The sequence below is a fragment of the Triturus cristatus genome, chromosome 3_1 (assembly GCF_964204655.1).
Source record: "Triturus cristatus chromosome 3_1, aTriCri1.1, whole genome shotgun sequence".
NCBI lineage: Eukaryota > Metazoa > Chordata > Amphibia > Caudata > Salamandridae > Triturus > Triturus cristatus.
Genome location: NC_140583.1, coordinates 874969209 through 874992569, shown reverse-complemented (window position 1 = coordinate 874992569; position 23361 = coordinate 874969209). Strand labels below are relative to the sequence as shown.

The 23361-nt window shown below is 40.9% G+C and overlaps 1 protein-coding gene across 1 annotated transcript in view; it reads left to right on the top strand.

Annotated features, from left to right (window-relative positions):
- The window catches only part of LOC146861224 (uncharacterized), a 213613-nt gene extending 206532 nt beyond the window's left edge, over positions 1-7081 (top strand). The window contains exon 37 of the mRNA XM_085645359.1: positions 6109-7081. Coding sequence (XP_085501485.1) covers positions 6109-6116 — 8 coding nt within the window. The 3' untranslated portion in view covers positions 6117-7081. The remainder of the gene's footprint in view (positions 1-6108) is intronic.
- The last annotated feature ends 16280 nt before the right edge of the window (positions 7082-23361 follow it).

The window sequence follows — 23361 nt, the reverse complement described above, 5'->3', positions numbered from 1 at the left end:
TAGTGTGCCAATTAAGGATATGACTGACAGCTCTAGGGTCCCTAAAGTTAATTAAAATGATATCCCCATCTATATTTTTTTGTGTGTTTCCCAGCCAGGGTAAACGCCGAACATGTAAAATTTCCCCATTAATATATGAGGGAAGAGGGCGGTTTTGGGCGAGCCAGTGAATCACCTTGTTTTTTAGCTGAAGATATCCTTCTGTTATGCCATCTTTTAGAGTAGGAACACCCGCAAGGACTGCCACAAGGGGGACAGCTTCTGGTGGCAGCTTAATAAAAGACGCTCCACGTGGTTTAGTGATGGGAGCTAACTTATAACCTTTCCTGTCGTTCGTTTGGCCTTTTTGTGGCAGAACATCAGCTCCCAAATGATCACTGGTATTATTTGTAATAATGGGTTGCATTGGGTTGGGAATTATAGTTCCACCTGCATTAGTGCAGGTTTTCTTGCTGGTACTCGGGTGGATTTGAGAATTAGTCTCACTAAGAGGAGCAGTATGGGGTGCTTCAACAGAACCTAGACCACCAAGAGGCGCTGTATGTAATTTACAAGAACCCGCAGTTAGTTCCATTTTGCTACTCATTAGGAGTTCCACTTTCTCCAACCTTTTTTCAATTGTTTTTAAACTCTCAACAACGGGTGTCAAAAGAGATTTCAGTATCTGGTCTATATTACCCATTACCTCTTTAATATTTATGTCGTTTAAAAAACAAGATGTAGGCTTACCAGGAGAAGATAAATTAACAGTACAATGTGTAAGGTCTTTGTCAATGGGTGCCACACCAGAATTGTGGCTACGTTTTGTTTTTCTATTCCTTGACAAATCAGAATCTATCTTTCTCCGTTTGTTGGGCAATGGGCCCGTGGATTTGAATTGCCTAGATGGATTAGCCTTGTGGGATGGGGACTTGCTGGCTTGTAATAATGACCCATTAGAAACAACTGGCTCGGCAGTTTGGCTAGGAAGTGTAGTTAAAACAATTGGGGATGAATCAATCAATGTCTCAATGGAATGTACATTTTGAGACAGTACGATAGAATCATTATTACCAGAGGGGAGTGGAATATCTTTAGGAGAATGCCCACTCACGTCTGGGGAAGTTGCCACATGCTGAGGAGAGGATATGAACAATCGACACTCAAAAACACCATGACTACAGTGGCCAAAATAGAACGCAAACAGATGCTCCTAGAAAATAGAAAAGAAAAAAAGAATAACTCAGTGATGCGTTTTATCACAGACTACAACAATGGCCATCACCAAATAAGACAAAGCCTCAAAAGACATTGGCACCTGTTACAACAAACAGCTAACCTAACTGAAGATCTCAAAACATACCCAGAAATAACATTCAGACGTGCTCCCAATCTGAAAGACATCTTGTGCAAGTCTGAATTCGAAGACAAACGGAACATAGTCACTACATTTCTGGACAGACCACCAGGATACCACACATGTAAAAATTGCAGCGTTTGCAAATTGAGCCGTAACAAAATGACGAAAATACCAATGACACAAGGAAAGGAATTCATCATAAAAGAATGGATTGATTGCAACAGCAAATTTTGCATCTATGTGATCATCTGCCCTTGGCAACCTTCCGTACATTGGCAGCACGATCTGACCCCTGCGTACCCGGATTCAGGAACATTATCGCAATATCCAAAAACACACCTCTGGTCACCCATTAACAGAACATTTTGAGGACAAACACCAACACAAAAAGGATTTCCTCTTTTTCGGTCTGGAGATTGTTCATCAAACCAGGAGAGGGGGAAACCGCGAGCTAAAATTACGAAGACGCGAAAGTGAATTGATCCTTAACTATAAAACAACTGATCTGGGACTCAATAAAAATGCAGAAATGCATGTGTGGCTAGGAGATGACTAACTATCTATAAATGTTCTCTAAATTCATTCCACTGTATTAATTCTCCTCCCTCGCCACTTATCCCTTACTGTATCACTACAACCTTTCCCATCCACCTTGGGAATCAGTAAGATCTGGCAATCTGGAATGACAAGCATTATATTCCATGTACTGCAATCATAGATCGGACCATTTGTCATCCTTTATTACCTTTTGATTTCTCAATCTAACCATCCGATATGGTCCACTTAAATCTCACATGCCCTGATATGCTGCTCCTATAGAAACACTTGCGTACCTTTTGAATCTATTTTTCCACACCGTAACAGGTTCCTTGTTTTTAAACACATCAACCTTCTCCAAACTGATACAATCCGTCCTTTCTATTTCTATACTAGAATTATTCCCCGTTCCAAAATGGCGCTTATTCGCACTAACCTTGCTCCTTCCGGTTTACAACCCGGAAGTCATTCCACATGGCCTTTAATGGCCGCCTGATGTTCGGGGATTACACCTACGTGAAGCCGAACACATCAATCGAACCAGGCATTAGCCAAGATTAGAGGTAAGCACAACCACGACCTTAACATCACCGCCCTGATACACTTTAAGCTACCCGTTAAGATAGTTATTCTCTGCTGATCTTCTTCCCCTTTAGAATCCCTTTGGTATTGTAACCAATTACATCGCTGAAAATACTAAATACGGAACTACCCGGTAAGCGCCTGTCTGACCAAAACATGATACCTCTGCGACACTGCCCAAATTAGTTGTTAGTAGTGCACTGCACAGTCTAGCACCTTCCTTCTTGCTTTAAACCATTAATGAGTGTTTAGACATTCATTTTACTTCCTCACAATATAGTCGCTTGCGCCGTAGATTGAAATTTTATGAGCACCTCCGTCTCTATCTCTCACTGCCGCTTCCTCTTATTTTGGAAGCAATACGTTAATTAATTTGAGACCGCTCTTGCCTTTATGCCGACTTCAGGCTGGAGTCACAACCACTTTCATTGTTATCACGCATGACCATACCCAGTAACCACCGTCGCCTCAACACGAGCATAAGATCACCTCTAAACTTGTAAAATCTATTGACCTGTACACTCACCTCTTCATTGAATTTGACTACCCGTATCACGCCTTAGATTCACCTCGTTGTTGACCGACTTGTTGGAGGGAAGATTTATTACGAGTCAAGGAAGCTAGGGGCGGTACTCAGAGCCCCGGGAGCCACCACAGAACCAAGCAGGAGAGTGAGTCAGGGACAAAAGGGGCACCTTAATTTGAGCAGGGGAGCCTGGGAACGCTTGCTCTAAAACTGAAGAAAACAGTCATGTGAGACATGGAATTGGAGGCTGAACACAATGGCAGTTTAATGAGAAGATGCAACTTCAAAGAAACTGCAGGACAAAGGCATAAAATACAAAATACAGAATTCAGATAGGAGCTCATCATGATACCCTCCGTATCTGCACTATTGTATTGTCAGCGAGAAAGAGAACACATTTATAAGTGCAATTGATGAAACAGGTTACACCTAGGTACTCTCACGTTAACTCTAGAGCAAGCATTCCTGCAATTACAATGAATACATTATGTGAATACAGAAAAGGAGAAACAAATAAAGAGAACAATGGTTAAACATAACAGGACATTTCATATGGGTCAAATACAACATAATGCTAAGCGGACGCAAGAGCTTCTTTGCTCTTGGGGAAAACCCTACGCAGTCTGTAACCCACATACAGACAGCGAGGTAGTCCGTCGATGACTGTGGGTGCTCCCTATTTATACTATTTTCTGGGCTCCTTTTGCACGCAACTTCTACCTACGTATGCTACCCAAAAAGCCTCGTCTGCAGATTTCATCAGACATGTCGTCATTTACCCACTTAATGCTGACAATGAACTAGGTGAAAAGGTCAGTTTCTCGAGCCAATCGCTTGTCGTAAGTTTCACAGAGCAAGCAGAAAATATAAGCAGATATTGTACGCGACTCAAACATATACATGCATAAATCTCCTCAGTTCTCTCAACTTGACGCTCTGCGGTTGCCACTTCCTTACACAAGCGGGAAACCTGCTCAGGAAACAAGTGCCATTCCAGGATGCAGCTTACTGTATGTCGAAGTCTCAAGGGGATGCTGAACTTTGATTCCGAGCACAGAGCACTCGGGTAGGGTGGGGGCAACTAGTTTGGAGCAGAAGGCTTCGCAGAAAGAGGAACTGAATGTGAGTTGGGTCAGACCTGCCATCAGCCTGCAATACACTAAAATGGCAGAGCTATGGTCAATTTAACAAAGGCCTATATGTCGAATAGAAGGGCCTACACAGGGGTTTTACGCTGGCTAAGTGGGAGGGATGTCCCAGGGTAATTATATAGCAACACAGGACCCACTGGTCAATTCAATACGGCCTACAAATCAGGCTGGCAGGGCAAGGACAAGGGTCTCATACTTCAGGTGTGGCCAGAATGGGCCAGGGGCCCCCTATGATACAAAATCTACCCTCTCTCAGACTAATAAGTGATATTCACTAATTATGACTTCTTTTCCCTTAAAATATATATTTTCTCGTGACCTTGCTGCCCCTGATGCCGAAAATATTAATGTAAATATGCATCTCTCTTACTTCTTTACATTCTTACCTGATTGTAATTTTCTTGCGCAATGTGATTACTGCTACCCTATCCATATTTCCTTCATAATTGTTCAAATCAATTTAAATTACCCTTTCAAATGCGTGGTTTGCTCTGGCTCCTTCACGAATCCTTCTGTATCTCGATTTGCCTACGCGCGCACTACTTATGCTCTTTTGAAAATCGTGCTGTATACAACATTGCCTTTCTTCCCACTTATCAATGACCATATGATTTCATTTTTATTTTAATCCTGTCTCAACAATGATGTGTCTAACAACTATATGTGAAATTTCCCCTCTCCCCCGTTTTTTTCTCTCGCTAACCTTCCATTACTTACCCTCTATTACCCATTCCCACTATGCTCTATCCTGACCGCGTGACCCTGTGCTTATCGTTGGCATGACGTGCTTTCATAAAAACTTAAACTTTGTAATTATACTAACATCTATGTGCACTCACCGATTATAATGTACATGTATACCACCTAATATGATCCGAATATACGTATATGACTAACTAAAATTTCACTTTTCCTAACATCCTAAACCCCACCTTTTCCCGACCTCCACATCCCCTTTCAAATCGTGGTTCTTCTCGCACTTGCTTCTTGCCTTCCCTTTACAAACCTTTTTCCGACCACTAACTCACACCTACCCCCACCCTGAATTTCCTTCTCGTGTCCTTTTTAACACAACTCTGTAAACTGTACGTCTTCCGCTCCTAAACCTTTATCTTTCTTCCTTCCCTTTCCTCTTCTCTTCCCCAAAAACCCCGCACTACCTGTCCTCCTCACCTTCTTGCTACATGCTCACAACACTAACCGGATGTTATTAAATTTGTTTTATTACATACTACATGTACAGCCCTGAGGAAGCCCCAGGCAGGATGGCCATGTAGGGGGCGAAACACGTGTTGACTGTGCCATCTGTTCTTTTTCTTTGTACCCACTCTCACGAATAGAGTGCAAATAAATGATCACACAACTTTGGATTAACCTGTACCGAATTGGAATTCTTTCCACAAAAAAATAAGACAAAATAAACCTTGCCCAGACAAACCTACAGGACATCAAACACTATGTATGCACAAAATGATAATTTCCACAGTGGCTCCGTATACACAGAAAAACAAAAGAAATATGCAAAGAAGTCATCCATCAATGTCTCTCTCCTGCAGCTCTCCTTGGATAATTACAGTGAGAACACACACTCATAATAATCCCTCGATCCCTATAATAAATGTTATGCCCTCAAATCAAGCTTCCAGTTAAGTACCCAAAGAATGAATCGGTCACTCGAAATATTTCACCCAAGAGAAGACATTTGAACATTTGGTTCTCTAAAACTGTAATCATAATACGGATAGCAGAAAAAATAATAACAAATAAAATATCCCAAAACAGAAATAAAACAGATGATCGAATCTGTTTTTATAAAAGCACAATTAAAATCTTCCTACCACTTTTCTTGATAGCTGATTCTTCTCTGTACCAGGTATTCCCTAGTTGCTACTGGTGTAATACTAGAAAGTCTCTTTTTCTTAATAGAATATTTCCAGAATCGAATTGGTAACTCTCTGATATTTTCTCTACAGATAACTGAGGAGGATTCGACAGTACTTTGAACACAGGAGGACCCCTTTAATTTGTTTTGCAAAATTGAAGGATTTTAAACAATGTGTGCATTGCATATGATGTTACTGTATATAGGGGTACTTAACTGAAAACTGTACATTATGATTCACTTTGTGAATAAACACTTCTCAGGGTTTGTTATCTCAACTTTGATATGTGTAAACTGTCCTTCGGGGAGGGAGGGCGCATAATTGAGAGAGAAAAACAAATATGGCTATGGGTACCTATTGTAAAGATGTAATTGAGACTCATCACTTTCATTGTCTTGTTTCAGTGACGTTAAATCTGTACCCAATGCTCAACAAATATGTGCCTTTAGCTGTCAACCGAAGAACAGTACTGTTAATAAAGGCGAGTAATGCTCTTAGGGACATAAATATGTTATTCCCCATTGTAAATCCTCTCCTTACTGAATTCCTATACTGCACTGCTTTTCCCCGGACCTTTAAACAATCTGATTTCAATTAAAAAACAAAGTGAAGGTATACGAATTAACTTTTGGTACCGGTGCATCAAATGTTCTGGGGACAAATATGCAGTGATATTTTAGGGTGCCATGATCTTAGAGACATTTGCAGGCAGTTTAATTCCACCAGCTTTTGGCACCATAGCAGAAAATGCCAGATTTTTTCCTTTTTCGGAAATTCCTCACCATTCAATCATAGAGAATGTGGTCATACAAAACAGAATTGTGATGCTGTTACCTCCCAATGAAAGTTTGTTTTGCCTGTCTAATTTATGTGCAGCAGGTTATGTGGATTAGACACCGCACCATGATGACAGCAAGCATTTGCATCAGTCTTTTGTAAATGCATTACTTTATATTGCACGACTGTGTATCTGCAATACTGTATATGATGTATGTAGTTTTTTTTATATAAATTCTATTGTATACTGCTTTCTTTGGATGTATTAAAATACATTTGGTTTGTATCAGGTTTAATCGCTTCCTTAAAATCAAGAAGTTAATGCACCAGCAAAGACGAGTATGCTATGAAATTGTCAGTGCTTAATTTGTAAAGAATAAGTGCCGGAGCCCAAAGCTCTGCTCTGAAGCCCGCTGCGAGCAAGAGTACACTTAATACCAAGGCCACATAGTCTGGAATCTACAGCGTGCCTCCTTTAATCGACTATTAGACAATCCAAACCCCTTTATCTCACTCTTGCAGGTTCCTATTTTCTCCCTTTGTGGCGGGTTTTCCATCTTTCTCTTTTTTTTCCTCTGTGTGCGTTTTTCCCTATCTTACTCCTGTGAAATATCTGATGAAGAAAATTAAGTGCCCAAAAATAGGTGCTGGTAGGTTTCACCATCAACAATTAAGCCCTAGAAATTGTATTTAGCCCTAATTACTTCACAGTATGGAGTAAACATATAAATATACACATAATTGACCCAAAATATTTCTTATGAAAGTGTCAAAGCAACACACACTGCTTTTAGCTCATTAGGGCATTCACTTAAAGGAATAGTCCTTAGTATTGGTAGTACTGTTGCTTAGTCACTACTGAGCTGCAGGGTGACCACGTTCCTCCAAGTCATTACAAGCACTGTTCCCAGTTCTAGACGTTTGTGTGACAGCCTAATGCATTCTGGATGTTGTAGCCTTCTGGTGCTTTCACTGAACTAATTAGACTAATGCACCAGAAATCAGTGATTGTATTTTCAACGAAAGCAAAGAAGTGTATGTCCACTCCATCAGCTATCTTGTCTGCTTCATTAAAAGAATCCGATAAAGAGGATCATCATGGACACAGATTTACCAAAATGCCAGAGGTAGCAGAAGTGACATCACATACCCTATGACCTTAATGACATCACAGGAAGTGACATCATATGATCACTTACCCTAAATCTTCAAAGAAAGTCGCCACATGACCTTTAACCCTTATGAAATGCCTATTTTAGAGACCAGCTTTATTGTGGTGCTGAGATTATCTTTGAATGTGCAGGAGCATAATACTTGCTTTGAATTGTAGCCAGGGGGTGGCGGTGGGGGTGGACTGCCCCAGGCGGCAGCCCCCTATGATACAAAATCTACCCTCTCTCATTCCCTCCTCTTGTTCATAATATGAACAAAATCCTTACAGCATACCTTTCAGGTCTTTCACTGTTCTATGCTTGTTCTCCCTTTGCTAATTATGCAGTTCTCAGGAGGTGCAACTGCTACATACTGTGTGTGTTTACAGAAGAGGATATTGCACATTAGGACAAACAGGTATGACATTGTAACACATGCTCTGTCAACTGTCCCCCTGTCCCGTGTTTATCAATGGCAACTTATTCAATGTGGTACAAATGTCATTATAATAGCAACAATGGGGGGTCATCCATGATCATTTTCTCCAATTGTTCTGAAAGGCTTGAGCAAGTCTTGAGGCATTGTTCCAATCGTTGGTACGTGTGGCTAGTTGGAAGAATGTCTTATCTTCTGCTGCGTCTGTACTATGTTCCAAAAAAGGTCTGCTGCATAATGATGTAGAGCCTCAGAGATGATACCTTTAAACAGAAAAAGTAACCGTTGGTGCCTGTCTTCAAGTAATTTGAGAGGTTTGCAAGCACTTCTTATTACTTAGGCACATTCGATATGAAGAAACAAAGTGAAGAAAAGGTAAAGATGTCTCGTTGTCACAACTTGTAGACTGAGGGGTTGGGGCGTCGATGTTTCCAGACGTTCTTTAGGTGACGTATCCTAGGGGCCCGCTTACACACTCGTCCTTTCTCCTCTGTGTAGCACGTGCAGCCCTTCAGGATGAACTTGGGATACCATTCCCACTTGGTAGTTTCTGTGGAACATATGTAGTTTCTGTGTGGCTCCTTGCCTCTTGCACAACCCCTCAATCACATGTGAGATGAACGCCGGTCCATTTTCAGAACCCAAAAGCATAGGTTCTCAAAAGCGCGGTATGAACTCTTTCAGGAGGCATTTGGAAATAGTTTGTGCACTGCTGTTCTTGAATTGGCAGGCTTTAGTTCACTTGCTGATCATGCACACAATAACCAACACGTACTTGTAGTTTTAGTAAGGGGGTATGTTGATGAAGTCCATTTCATGTGGGGAAATGAAGTGTCCTGAGGCAGTGGAAATACAGCTTTAAGAAAACAGTCTGGTCCTCCTATCACATCGTACAAGTATTGAACCATGAAAAAAGACAGGCCATGGGGGCAAGCATTATGGTTGGTAAACATTCCTTTCCATTTGGGCCTATTCATATCCCTTTTCTGTTTGCATACTTCCTCCCCTGTTCCCTTCTTCCTTTTCTTCCACCCATGCCTTTTATAATATATTTAGTGTCCTTTGGTATTCTTTCTTGAACATCTGCCTCAACAAATTCTTTACCAATTGATACACAGTCCTTGGGGGAGGTGTGTGCAACACATTCTACAATTGGAACTAGAAGCAACAGGCCTTGCAATAGTTGAGTTATTAATGGTACACACTGCATGTGTTGCATGTGTTGTCCAGCAGAGGTAAGGAGGGAACTCCAAATGAAGAAAAGAACCCAAAAATGATATTGGCATCCCTATACAAGACCTTAAAACGAAGTTCACTATCTTAAAAGCAAAAGAGGAATTAAAACATTGTACCACAGCTTGACCCAACAGAAAACCCAGATGAAAGTCTCTGTCACAGTAACACCTTTAGTAATCAAAACACTCATAGTTTTCAAATTGTGCCCAGGGATGTGGAATTCCCATAGCCCCACGCCCAGGACATATCCGTTAGAGGTCAAGGGCAACAAGCCTTCAAGCATATTTCGTCTCTGGGGACAAGTAGGCTCAACCCTCTACAGCACAATCCCTTTGGCTGTCAGTTTACAGTACCACACTATGGATCTGGGAAAGGCACAGTCTGCAAAAAAGACAATATCTGTGTCCATGTGCTAATGCTGAATGTTCATTGATGCAAAGGCTTCATTATCAGGGTGAGTGCTCTAAGTTAATGTTGTGAGCTCAGACTTCACTACTGACAGTCGTTAGAGTATGAAAATGTGTACACACTTCTTAGGAATGTGAGACTATGTATACTGCTCTCAGAATGCTCTTCAATTAGATGCAAATATTTGCAGAAGCTTGAAAGCAAGACTGGTAATTATTTGCTTCACAAAAAGAATGCAAAACATTTAGCTAAACTACTGGAATAAGGTAGGTACCATTTCTTTGCAACATAAAAATAAACAAGCATTGGTAAAGCCAATGAAATTGTTGTTCAGCTTTTGGCTTTGTCAATGCACAACTTGTCTTGGCAATATTTTCATGAAACCTCATTGGTGCGGGAGCTGCTTGGCCCTCATCTTTATAACAAACATTGGCAAAAGCAGAAACTGTTGTGGCCTCAAAAATCACACATTGCACAGTAGTTCCTGGCACTGGATAAAACAACTGTGTGTGAATATGCTCCTTGTGAAAGAACAGAATGAAGTCACTCACAGTGAAGCTAGCCAAGAGAGGGAGGGAGAGACAACATTTTACCAAACATGAAAGGTCATTGTCAACGCCAGACCTAATTAGGGGCAAAATCATGAAATAAAGTGCACCCTTGTCCTTGTATTAAGTGCAGATATACAACTGTTGTAAATTCACAAGACTACAGAAACCTATTTTCAAACACCCTGAAATATTGCACCTATATATCAAAACACACATCAAATCTGCACACATTGTATCCTTAAAACATGATAATACGTAGCACATAATTACAAATGATCAATACCTAAACATAATATAAACACAACATTACTACTTTTCTTTACTCCTATCCTCTGTGTCCCTGGTGAATGTACTGCATTGAGAATGCATTTTAGCACATTATCACCTTACACGGTAATCTATTACTCAAATATTCTTCTTGCTTGTGAAGATGGTGCTGTTTCTGTTGTAGCCGATCACCCGTCCTCTTCTTCCTTGGACTCAAGGTTGATGGGGCGGACCCTTCTCCTTCTGCCTAAATACCTGAGTAGAAAGAAACTTCGCAGCGGGTGTTAATCTATACAAAAACATGCCTCTTACATAATTTCGATGCCACTTTGATACCCAATTGATGTGACCTATACATATATTCATTGATCAGGGAGAAGTATATGGGGCGTTAAGTTGTTGTCAGAACATTGTAATATTTGTGAGTGAAAACTGAGTGATCCATGGGCAATAAACTATTTTTGCTTTCTCTCAATTCATTACCCTTAAACAGTCTGTTCAGGCATTACTGAAAGTTGTTGCTGCTTTTATATCATAATGGACACATGGTCTAGCTGTCATCCAAATGTGTGGGAAAATGTGGTAGGCCTGAGCCTGTGGAATGATACATTTTCCTATTTGTATCATATTTCGAACCAGACACGAGGTGATGAAAACAATAACATTGAGCCCATGTAAGCAAACATCCCGAAGACGGAAAATCCAATATACTCTTCTTGGAGACGCAGGGAAGAATCTAATGATAATAACCTCTAATCATCCATTAACTAAGAAAGCGAAAGAAGAACCCAAACAGAAGATAGAAACTTTCAAGAAAGATAAAAACTTGTAGTGGTCGAACTGCAAAATATATGCAACCACCTCTAAAGTCTGCAACTCTAATTTTAGAAGGCCTCTCCAAATTCACACCTTTTATTCTGACAACACTGCAATACTAAGTACTGCATACAGTCCTTTAACATTAAGATCTACTCTATATCTGCACGTATTATTTATTCTTTTGTATTTTCCTAGTACTGGGGCATGTGGTGGCTACCTGTGGTAATCTTATTCCTACGAATCTCTAGTTGTCTCATATGTTGAAGGCTGCACACAGCTGTGCATATCCGAAAACTTATTCCTCACTTCCTCTCACCCATCTGTATATAAACACATACATATTCCTTCACTGAACTGCTCCACGTGAAACCTGATAACACTGTATTCAATCTCGGCTTCACCCGTTACCAAATTGTGTGATTCTAGGCAACTATTCCTCCCCACTTCCACAAACACAAATATATTTCTACACATACATTTTCCTTTCTACAAAATCCTATGTTCACTTCCAAACGCCGGAAGCACCTTTCCTGCCTGGCTCTACGCCCAGAATCTGTGGTCGGCCAGGACTGCTACTTCTGAAGGCAGCCTCAAAAATCTGTTAACCCTTCAGCACCATGTAACATTCAGACACGTGTTGTCATTAATTGCACGTAAAATATAGCTCATTTAAAAATAATATGGCTTTTTTTGTAAAGCGCACGTTTACTCAGAATGGTATTGTGGCGCAAAATAGCAAATCTTTACTGTTCCCCTAACTCAATGGTACTTATTTTATCCAACTTGGAAAGAAGAAAGGCTGAGGAGATCTGGCAGCACTTGACGTGTGCCTATGAAGTCAAACCATGGGTATATCTAGCATCCATTCAACTCCATCATTTTATCTCTAAAGTGTCACTAACTTTCTTGGCCATGAGACACAATTTCAGAATTTTCCCTATTAACTAACCCCAACTGTGTGCTCTTTGTGGCAGCACTCACTGGATCTGCCCTAGCATGATGGGCTACTGCTTGTGCCTGCTTCACTTGCTGCTGAATGTGGAACGCAGGTAGGAGTAAATTATTCTGTACTTGGTTGCTCAGTACTACAGCACTCGGTGCAATCTTCAGTGTGAACTATAATTGGCCATCCAAATAGAGAGATATTAATATGCATTTGAAACTGAAAGTATCTCCTTTTCTGCCAGGTAACTATATTACTTATATTGATGGCTTTTTTAGTTTTTCAATATTGCGGTCCATGACCCATAAATATCATAAGTAACAGCTCCATGTTACCTGGTATTACAACTACTATCATTGTGCTCTGGGTGGTAAGGGACGGCAGTCCTTGACCTCATCTTATTATGTTATTCTTTCTTTTGTGTGACAGGTCTATCATTTGATGCTGGGACTAGTCTAGGGTGTAACAGCAACCAGAAAACGCAAAAAGGTGCTGTGTGTTGTGGCGAAAAGTGCATGCAAAAAGCCTTCCTCCCCTTCTTACTACCACTTTACTGAATATTCAAGTGGGAGGATCCTGTACTATGGGTGCAAGCACGCCAGAAAGGCGAAATGAGAAGCGTGAGGTGTCACTGTCAAGGAACAGAATATACCTATTTTAGTGTGTAATGAGTTAAAATAGGGGAGCCTTTTCAAAACTGTGCACAAAAAGACGTAATTAAGAATCGTGAAGGCAGCTACTTGGAAGCTAGACACAGTATTCACTGGATGCACCGCGCACCAGCTGCGTGGTCTCTAGTTGAACCTGTCTCAGTTAAAGTGGGTGTGCTTGGCACGAACCCAGATGTTCCTGCTTATCACTTCTTACTGTAGTGCACAAAAGACGTACACCCACATATAACATCTGTGGTACCACTGTGAGAGAAAGAGATGAGGAGGGCCCATAAGCAAAATAAGAGATGAATGGTAAGTATTTCCCTTCTAAACAGCAAAGGACTTACGTTGAAGTGCCACTTTTATTCATCAAATCATTAACACAGCAGAGAATATATTCATCAGTTTGTTAGCTCCTGAAAGACTATTCAAAACTACAATTGTAATCCGCCAAAAATAGTAACACAAGAATAGATGTTCATGATGCTCAATCATCTAGAAGGCAAACCCTTAAATGAGAGAATAAATCATGCAAGAATTCACAATTTCAAATTACATATAAAGGCACTGAAAGGGTGAAATTTCATGGTCCTGGGGCACTGCACCAAGGCAGTTTAATTTGAGGGGGTGCTTCTGTACAAGTATGACAAAATAGACGTGTGAACGATAGGGAAAAATAGCTGTCTTATCTATATGAAAGAAGAACCCCTTTGTTTAAGGAAGATTCAATATATAGCCTGGAAGTCTTAACAAAGTCTTGGCATTTAAAGACACATTTCTGAAGCGAAGAACGAACTCATATAGTGCAAATATCTTTTAAATCAATGAAAATACTTTCAAAATGCAACATACACTTTACTGCAATGCCAGGAATGCACATGTTAAGTTAGGAGGGACAACCATTAGTGCTTTGCAATAATGTTTCAGAACAAGGGCTATGCAGAGGAGAGAGAAAAAGACCATTTCAAAGCACAATAAGAAATTAGAGCTTCAGCCAAAAATGCTCAAATAGAGGTGCTGAAGGAGACCACACAGGCGTCAGTGACCTAAGGGGTCACTGCAGCAGGGTAGTCCATTAAATGGATTAAGGAGCAGATCTTTTAATAATGCACTGTTGACCACAAAAGGACAACATTATCAGGTGCCTCTGACCTATAGGACATGACGTATTTGTGGTCACTTCTGGGAAAAAGGCCTACAAGCCAGATAAGCGAGGGGAGAGACGCTAAATGGCAAATCGAGAGAAGGTGACAGACATATCTATTAAAGTTCACCACATGTAGCTGAAAAAGGAGAAGAACAGAGGACACCCATTACAAATATGGAGAGAGAAGTCAAAAGGCGTTGGCCACTGCCAGGCCTAAGATAGGAAACCACAATGCAAGGTGAGGAAGAAAAGTAGCTCCGCTTTTGGAAACTCAGAGTTGAAAAAAAGACGCTGTTAAACGTTCAAACAATACAATCTACACCAAATAAGTGATCAAAATTCAAAACAAATGTGAGCTGCCAGATGCAGTCCCATAAACAAATATTTGTGGCACAAAGTGAGAGACGCCAGACACAACCTCCTGATGCTCATCTGAAAATGACCTGTGCTAATTAAATGTGGTGCTGAGCCACATGGGTCAGTCAGGGGCTAGGGGGTTAGGAAAATGATATAATACTATTTATTCACAAAAAAGGCAACAGCTCTAATATATAAAAACAGTTACAATCCTAGTTATTATTGGTCTTACTAAATACATGAATGGTCGGTGCGCCAGGATTGTGTACCGCTATTATTCTGTCATCTAGTATGTGCAGAACTATCCCAACTGACTCTTGTTCACAATAGCTCATCTGTATCTCTTAGTACTATCTATATATATATATATATATATATTTCTCTCCTTATGTGTTAGTAGTTAGGGAGGAGGCAGGGTGGTCAAGTCGTCCCCTAATGCCTCTTTGATCTGTGTACCTATGCTGTTCCTCCACCCTTGGTGACACCTAGTTAATGTAAGCAGCACTGGAAATGGTCAATGGTTTGGAAAAAAGGCAGCACTAAACATACTTGTAACAATTGTGGCGCAAAAAATAAGAAAAAAAATAAAAAAGGAAACACAGAACTTTCAATAAAACAAAAATCACTACAGTTATCAGTGGCAGATCAATACATGTGGGAGTACAAAATAAAGCATTTACATTCCTCCCTAGTTATTGGATCTCACTAACAAACCAATCTTCTGCATTTGGCAGTGTTCTTCTGTTACAATGGAAACCCTACCTAGCAGGCCTTACCCTAATAGAATCGATATAGGCCAGTCAACATCAATTTAACAAAACCGTTATATTCTTATACATCCAATACACATCTGCAGATCATTAAACATATTTATAAAAGAAAAAATAACAAATAACTGTGCACGTAAATAATATGGCCTTACTAAAATCAGTTTCTGTGTCAGCCAGTGACGCTTACTGTAGTGCCCATATAAGCACCAACCACAATAAAGTGCTACTGTCACACTTAGTAAACCTCTGTATGCATCATCTAACAGTACCCGAAGTCATACCGTCTTGAAATTCTACATGTGTTTCAAGAAAGAAGCAAGTCGGGCACGTTTAGGGCTTCTATTTTCATAAAATGACTGCATACTTTGCCCACTGAGGGACAAAAAAAAACACGTGCTTCCTATTACAATGGCGCACACACAAAAGGGAAACTGACACACAAATACCCAAAAATACTTAATCATAACATCAAAAAAACCATCCCGGGGAACCTCTTATAATCCTCATCAATCAGGCGATATCCCGTGGCCAACTAGCTAGGAAGGCAGAAAAATCCAGCCTCTTCCCTACTGTGTACTGACGTAGGAGAGCCTCCACTGCATCCAATCAGAGGAGCGCCATATTGCTGAAAGAATACGATAGTAAATCGAATCTCTCCTTCCCTTCTACCAGGCCGATCCCTTCACCCCCTGATAAAGAGGCGCTCTGTTTCACTATATACAGAGAGACACAACAGCAAGCTATACCAAAAATACTGAGTAGACTGCAGACATAAACAGCCTCTCCCTTATCCCTTATTCTCTTTTTATTTTTTTTTTGTCTTTCTCCATATGTCTGTTTTCTATACAAAAAATGTAATAAACCAAAGAAAAAATGGAGCTAAATGAGCCCGTGAAAGACGCAAGACGCAGCCCTTTCCTACGGCACTCAAAGCAAAACAATAGCACACATCTATATATAGCAAAGGAAATACAATAAACAATTCAACAACTTCCTAACCGCACTCTCCAGCTCAGAATTCCATGCCGCACACACAAGCCTCCCCAGTTTAAGAATGTCCATAGCGAGACCAACCAGACAGGAAAAGATACACTGAGAGCCGAGAAAACACAGAAGTCTCACAAGCGCTCCTTACATGAACCGTTACCAAAAGTTCCTCACGTCAGGTAGCATAATACTCACCCGAGTGCTTGTACTCAAAGGCTTCGGCCAGAAAGGAGACACGAGTGCACAGTCTGCATCGCCTCGAACCCAGTCGTTTCTGCCCGTCTGCCGGCACTGCTAATCCGAGTCACGGCACCAAAATGTTGGAGGGAAGATTTATTACGAGTCAAGGAAGCTAGGGGCGGTACTCAGAGCCCCGGGAGCCACCACAGAACCAAGCAGGAGAGTGAGTCAGGGACAAAAGGGGCACCTTAATTTGAGCATGGGAGCCTGGGAACGCTTGCTCTAAAACTGAAGAAAACAGTCATGTGAGACATGGAATTGGAGGCTGAACACAATGGCAGTTTAATGAGAAGATCCAACTTCAAAGAAACTGCAGGACAAAGGCATAAAATACAAAATACAGAATTCAGATAGGAGCTCATCATGATACCCTCCGTATCTGCACTATTGTACTGTCAGAGAGAAAGAGAACACATTTATAAGTGCAATTGATGAAACAGGTTACACCTAGGTACTCTCACGTTAACTCTAGAGCAAGCATTCCTGCAATTACAATGAATACATTATGTGAATACAGAAAAGGAGAAACAAATAAAGAGAACAATGGTTAAACATAACAGGACATTTCATATGGGTCAAATACAACATAATGCTAAGCAGACGCAAGAGCTTCTTTGCTCTTGGGGAAAACCCTACGCAGTCTGTAACCCACATACAGACAGCGAGGTAGTCCGTCGATGACTGTGGGTGCTCCCTATTTATACTATTTTCTGGGCTCCTTTTGCACGCAACTTCTACCGACGTATGCTACCCAAAAAGCCTCGTCTGCAGATTTCATCAGACATGTCGTCATTTACCCACTTAATGCTGACAATGAACTTGGTGAAAAGGTCAGTTTCTCGAGCCAATCGCTTGTCGTAAGTTTCACAGAGCAAGCAGAAAATATAAGCAGATATAGTACGCGACTCAAACATATACATGCATAAATCTCCTCAGTTCTCTCAACTTGATGCTCTGCGGTTGCCACTTCCTTACACAAGCGGGAAACCTGCTCAGGAAACAAGTGCCATTCCAGGATGCAGCTTACTGTATGTCGAAGTCTCAAGGGGATGCTGAACTTTGATTCCGAGCACAGAGCACTCGGGTAGGGTGGGGGCTACTAGTTTGGAGCAGAAGGCTTCGCAGAAAGAGGAACTGAATGTGAGTTGGGTCAGACCTGCCATCAGCCTGCAATACACTAAAATGGCAGAGCTATGGTCAATTTAACAAAGGCCTATATGTCGAATAGAAGGGCCTACACAGGGGTTTTACGCTGGCTAAGTGGGAGGGATGTCCCAGGGTAATTATATAGCAACACAAGACCCACTGGTCAATTCAATACGGCCTACAAATCAGGCTGGCAGGGCAAGGACAAGGGTCTCATACTTCAGGTGTGGCCAGAATGGGCCAGGGGCCCCCTATGATACAAAATCTACCCTCTCTCAGACTAATAAGTGATATTCACTAATTATGACTTCTTTTCCCTTAAAATATATATTTTCTTGTGACCTTGCTGCCCCTGATGCCGAAAATATTAATGTAAATATGCATCTCTCTTACTTCTTTACATTCTTACCTGATTGTAATTTTCTTGCGCAATGTGATTACTGCTACCCTATCCATATTTCCTTCATAATTGTTCAAATCAATTTAAATTTCCCTTTCAAATGCGTGGTTTGCTCTGGCTCCTTCACAAATCCTTCTGTATCTCGATTTGCCTACGCGCGCACTACTTATGCTCTTTTGAAAATCGTGCTGTATACAACATTGCCTTTCTTCCCACTTATCAATGACCATATGATTTCATTTTTATTGTAATCCTGTCTCAACAATGATGTGTCTGACAACTATATGTGAAATTTCCCCTCTCCCCCGTTTTTTTCTCTCGCTAACCTTCCATTACTTACCCTCTATTACCCATTCCCACTATGCTCTATCCTGGCCGCGTGTCCCTGTGCTTATCGTTGGCATGACGTGCTTTCATAAAAACTTAAACTTTGTAATTATACTAACATCTATGTGCACTCACCGATTATAATGTACATGTATACCACCTAATATGGTCCGAATATACGTATATGACTAACTAAAATTTCACTTTTCCTAACATCCTAAACCCCACCTTTTCCCGACCTCCACATCCCCTTTCAAATCGTGGTTCTTCTCCCACTTGCTTCTTGCCTTCCCTTTACAAACCTTTTTCCGACCACTAACTCACACCTATCCCCACCCTGAATTTCCTTCTCGTGTCCTTACTAACACAACTCTGTAAACTGTACGTCTTCCGCTCCTAAACCTTTATCTTTCTTCCTTCCCTTTCCTCTTCTCTTCCCCAAAAACCCCGCACTACCTGTCCTCCTCACCTTCTTGCTACATGCTCACAACACTAACCGAATGTTATTAAATTCGTTTTATTACATACTACATGTACAGCCCTGAGGAAGCCCCAGGCAGGATGGCCATGTAGGGGGCGAAACACGTGTTGACTGTGCCATCTGTTCTTTTTCTTTGTACCCACTCTCACGAATAGAGTGCAAATAAATGATCACACAACTTTGGATTAACCTGTACCGAATTGGAATTCTTTCCACAAAAAAATGAGACAAAATAAACCTTGCCCAGACAAACCTACAGGACATCAAACACTATGTATGCACAAAATGATAATTTCCACAGTGGCTCCGTATACACAGAAAAACAAAAGAAATATGCAAAGAAGTCATCCATCAATGCCTCTCTCCTGCAGCTCTCCTTGGATAATTACAGTGAGAACACACACTCATAATAATCCCTCGATCCCTATAATAAATGTTATGCCCTCAAATCAAGCTTCCAGTTAAGTACCCAAAGAATGAATCGGTCACTCGAAATATTTCTCCCAAGAGAAGATTTTTGAACATTTGGTTATCTAAAACTGTAATCATAATACGGATAGCAGAAAAAATAATAACAAATAAAATATCCCAAAACAGAAATAAAACAGATGATCGAATCTGTTTTTATAAAAGCACAATTAAAATCTTCCTACCACTTTTCTTGATAGCTGATTCTTCTCTGTGCCAGGTATTCTCTAGTTGCTACTGGTGTAATACTAGAAAGTCTCTTTTTCTTAATAGAATATTTCCAGAATCGAATTGGTAACTCTGATACTTTCTCTACAGATAACTGAGGAGGATTCGACAGTACTTTGAACACAGGAGGACCCCTTTAATTTGTTTTGCAAAATTGAAGGATTTTAAACAGTGTGTGCATTGCATATGAGGTTACTGTATATAGGGGTACTTAACTGAAAACTGTACATTATGATTCACTTTGTGAATAAACACTTCTCAGGGTTTGTTATCTCAACTTTGATATGTGTAAACTGTCCTTCGGGGAGGGAGGGCGCAGAATTGAGAGAGAAAACCAAATATGGCTATGGGTACCTATTGTAAAGATGTAATTGAGACTCATCACTTTCATTGTCTTGTTTCAGTGACCTTAAATCTGTACCCAATGGTCAACAAATATGTGCATTTAGCTGTCAACCGAAGAACAGTACTGTTAATAAAGGCGAGTAATGCTCTTAGGGACATAAATATGTTATTCCCCATTGTAAATCCTCTCCTTACTGAATTCCTATACTGCACTGCTTTTCCCCGGACCTTTAAACAATCTGATTTCAATTAAAAAACAAAGTGAAGGTATACGAATTAACTTTTGGTACCGGTGCATCAAATGTTCTGGGGACAAATATGCAGTGATATTTTAGGGTGCCATGATCTTAGAGACATTTGCAAGCAGTTTAATTCCACCAGCTTTTGGCACCATAGCAGAAAATGCCAGATTTTTTCCTTTTTCGGAAATTCCTCACCATTCAATCATAGAGAATGTGGTCAAACAAAACAGAATTGTGATGCTGTTACCTCCCAATGAAAGTTTGTTTTGCCTGTCTAATTTATGTGCAGCAGGTTATGTGGATTAGACACCGAACCATGATGACAGCAAGCATTTGCATCAGTCTTTTGTAAATGCATTACTTTATATTGCACGACTGTGTATCTGCAATACTGTATATGATGTATGTAGTTTTTTTATATAAATTCTATTGTATACTGCTTTCTTTGGATGTATTAAAATACATTTGGTTTGTATCAGGTTTAATCGCTTCCTTAAAATCAAGAAGTTAATGCACCAGCAAAGACGAGTATGCTATGAAATTGTCAGTGCTTAATTTGTAAAGAATAAGTGCCGGAGCCCAAAGCTCTGCTCTGAAGCCCGCTGCGAGCAAGAGTACACTTAATACCAAGGCCACATAGTCTGGAATCTACAGCGTGCCTCCTTTAATCGACTATTAGACAATCCAAACCCCTTTATCTCACTCTTGCAGGTTCCTATTTTCTCCCTTTGTGGCGGGTTTTCCATCTTTCTCTTTTTTCTCCTCTGTGTGCGTTTTTCCCTATCTTACTCCTGTGAAATATCTGATGAAGAAAATTAAGTGCCCAAAAATAGGTGCTGGTAGGTTTCACCAGCAACAATTAAGCCCTAGAAATTGTATTTTGCCCTAATTGCTTCACAGTATGGAGTAAACATATAAATATACACATAATTGACCCAAAATATTTCTTATGAAAGTGTCAAAGCAACACACACTGCTTTTAGCTCATTAGGGCATTACTTAAAGGAATAGTCCTTAGTATTGGTAGTACTGTTGCTTAGTCACTAATGAGCTGCAGGGTGACCACGTTCCTCCAAGTCATTACAAGCACTGTTCCCAGTTCTAGACGTTTGTGTGACAGCCTAATGCATTCTGGATGTTGTAGCCTTCTGGTGCTTTCACTGAACTAATTAGACTAATGCACCAGAAATCAGTGATTGGATTTTCAACGAAAGCAAAGAAGTGTATGTCCACTCCATCAGCTATCTTGTCTGCTTCATTAAAAGAATCCGATAAAGAGGATCATCATGGACACAGATTTACCAAAATGCCAGAGGTAGCAGAAGTGACATCACACACCCTATGACCTTAATGACATCACAGGAAGTGACATCATATGATCACTTACCCTAAATCTTCAAAGAAAGTCGCCACATGACCTTTAACCCTTATGAAATGCCTACTTTAGAGACCAGCTTTATTGTGGTGCTGAGATTATCTTTGAATGTGCAGGAGCATAATACTTGCTTTGAATTGTAGCCAGGGGGTGGCGGTGGGGGTGGACTGCCCCAGGCGGCACTATTTAGGGGGCACCGGCCGCGCGGCACTGGTGGCCCGTTGCAACGGCCTTTATAATTTATTTGGGGTCACTCACTAAGTCAGTGTCCCCAAATAAATTATAAAGGCCGCCGCAACGGGCCATTAGTGCGGCGCGCGCGCGGCCCCAGTTTTTGAAGTGCAAGAAGCGCGCGGTCAGAACTGCTGCGGACGTCACATCCTGCTGCTGGAGCGGGACGGGAGTTTTGAGGAAGGTGCGCGCTTCGTGCTGGCCGTTTTGCTGGTGGTGCCGCAAATTGAATGATGGCGCTGGCATTCACAACGCTGCTGCAGGCACCACTGGAATCTATCGAGGTCTTCAAAAAGGCAAGTAATTAAAGGACATTTAATAAAATGTTTTGTATTCTATGCTGGGTACGACATTTTGCACATCTTTCACTCCCCATTTGACATCGTCATAGCAGCGTCTTCCTTATATACAGTACAAAGGAATCCTTTTTTCACCATATTATTCCATGTGCCAAAAAGCAAGACCCAAACCCAGGTATTTGTTTTAGCTCTTGCGTAGTGCTGGGAATCGTTTTGTTTTGTGCAGTCCGGAGATGTTGAAAGCTGTCATGTATCGTCTGGTCTGATGCTGCCTAGGCACGTGCCACAGGTGTCACATTTGTACGTTGTTGTTCTATGAATATAGGGGCATTTTGGAGGTATGCTCCCTTTGCTAGCTGATCAGTCAGCACACGCATTACCTATTGTAAAAGGGCCTAATTTCTTGTGCGCACCGATTTTTACCATGTTTTCTTGTATAAGCAAACAAGTTAAGGCATCACTTGTCTGCCATATATCTGAAAATTTCACAGTAGAACCATCTGTTCCTCTAAAGTTGTTTTGTTTCCACCGATTCAGGTGTAACACACACCCTCTGAAAACAAAGTCAGAAGCAACAATGACATCAATCATAGCACACACTGGTAATGCTGGGTTTCATGTTCTAGGGGTAGTAGCATTGCTACCACTTCTGCAAGTTGCCGTGATCTGTTAACAGTTTGTCTCTGGATTGTGTGTGCAGTCCCATTTGGTGCACTAGGATATTGAACATACACTCCAGCACCTCCTTGACAATATGAACTTTATCTTGAGGGAGGTTTCTAAACACTGGGTATAGTGTCTCCTTTTGCTTCAATGACACACTCATGTGTCTGGCCCACAATGGGTATTCTTGCCAATTGGGGTCACTGGGTAGAACCTGTTCTGTATGTATGGAGTTATTGCTAAGGCCTGCTATCCATTTAGCTGTGCGCACCATTAAGCAACACCTTCAGCAGTGAGTGTATGGTGTGTTTTGATGATGTCTGATCCTGTATTCATGCACTTGAATGTCTAGATCGCCCAGTACATATGCAACACTGTTTTTTCACAAAGAATATT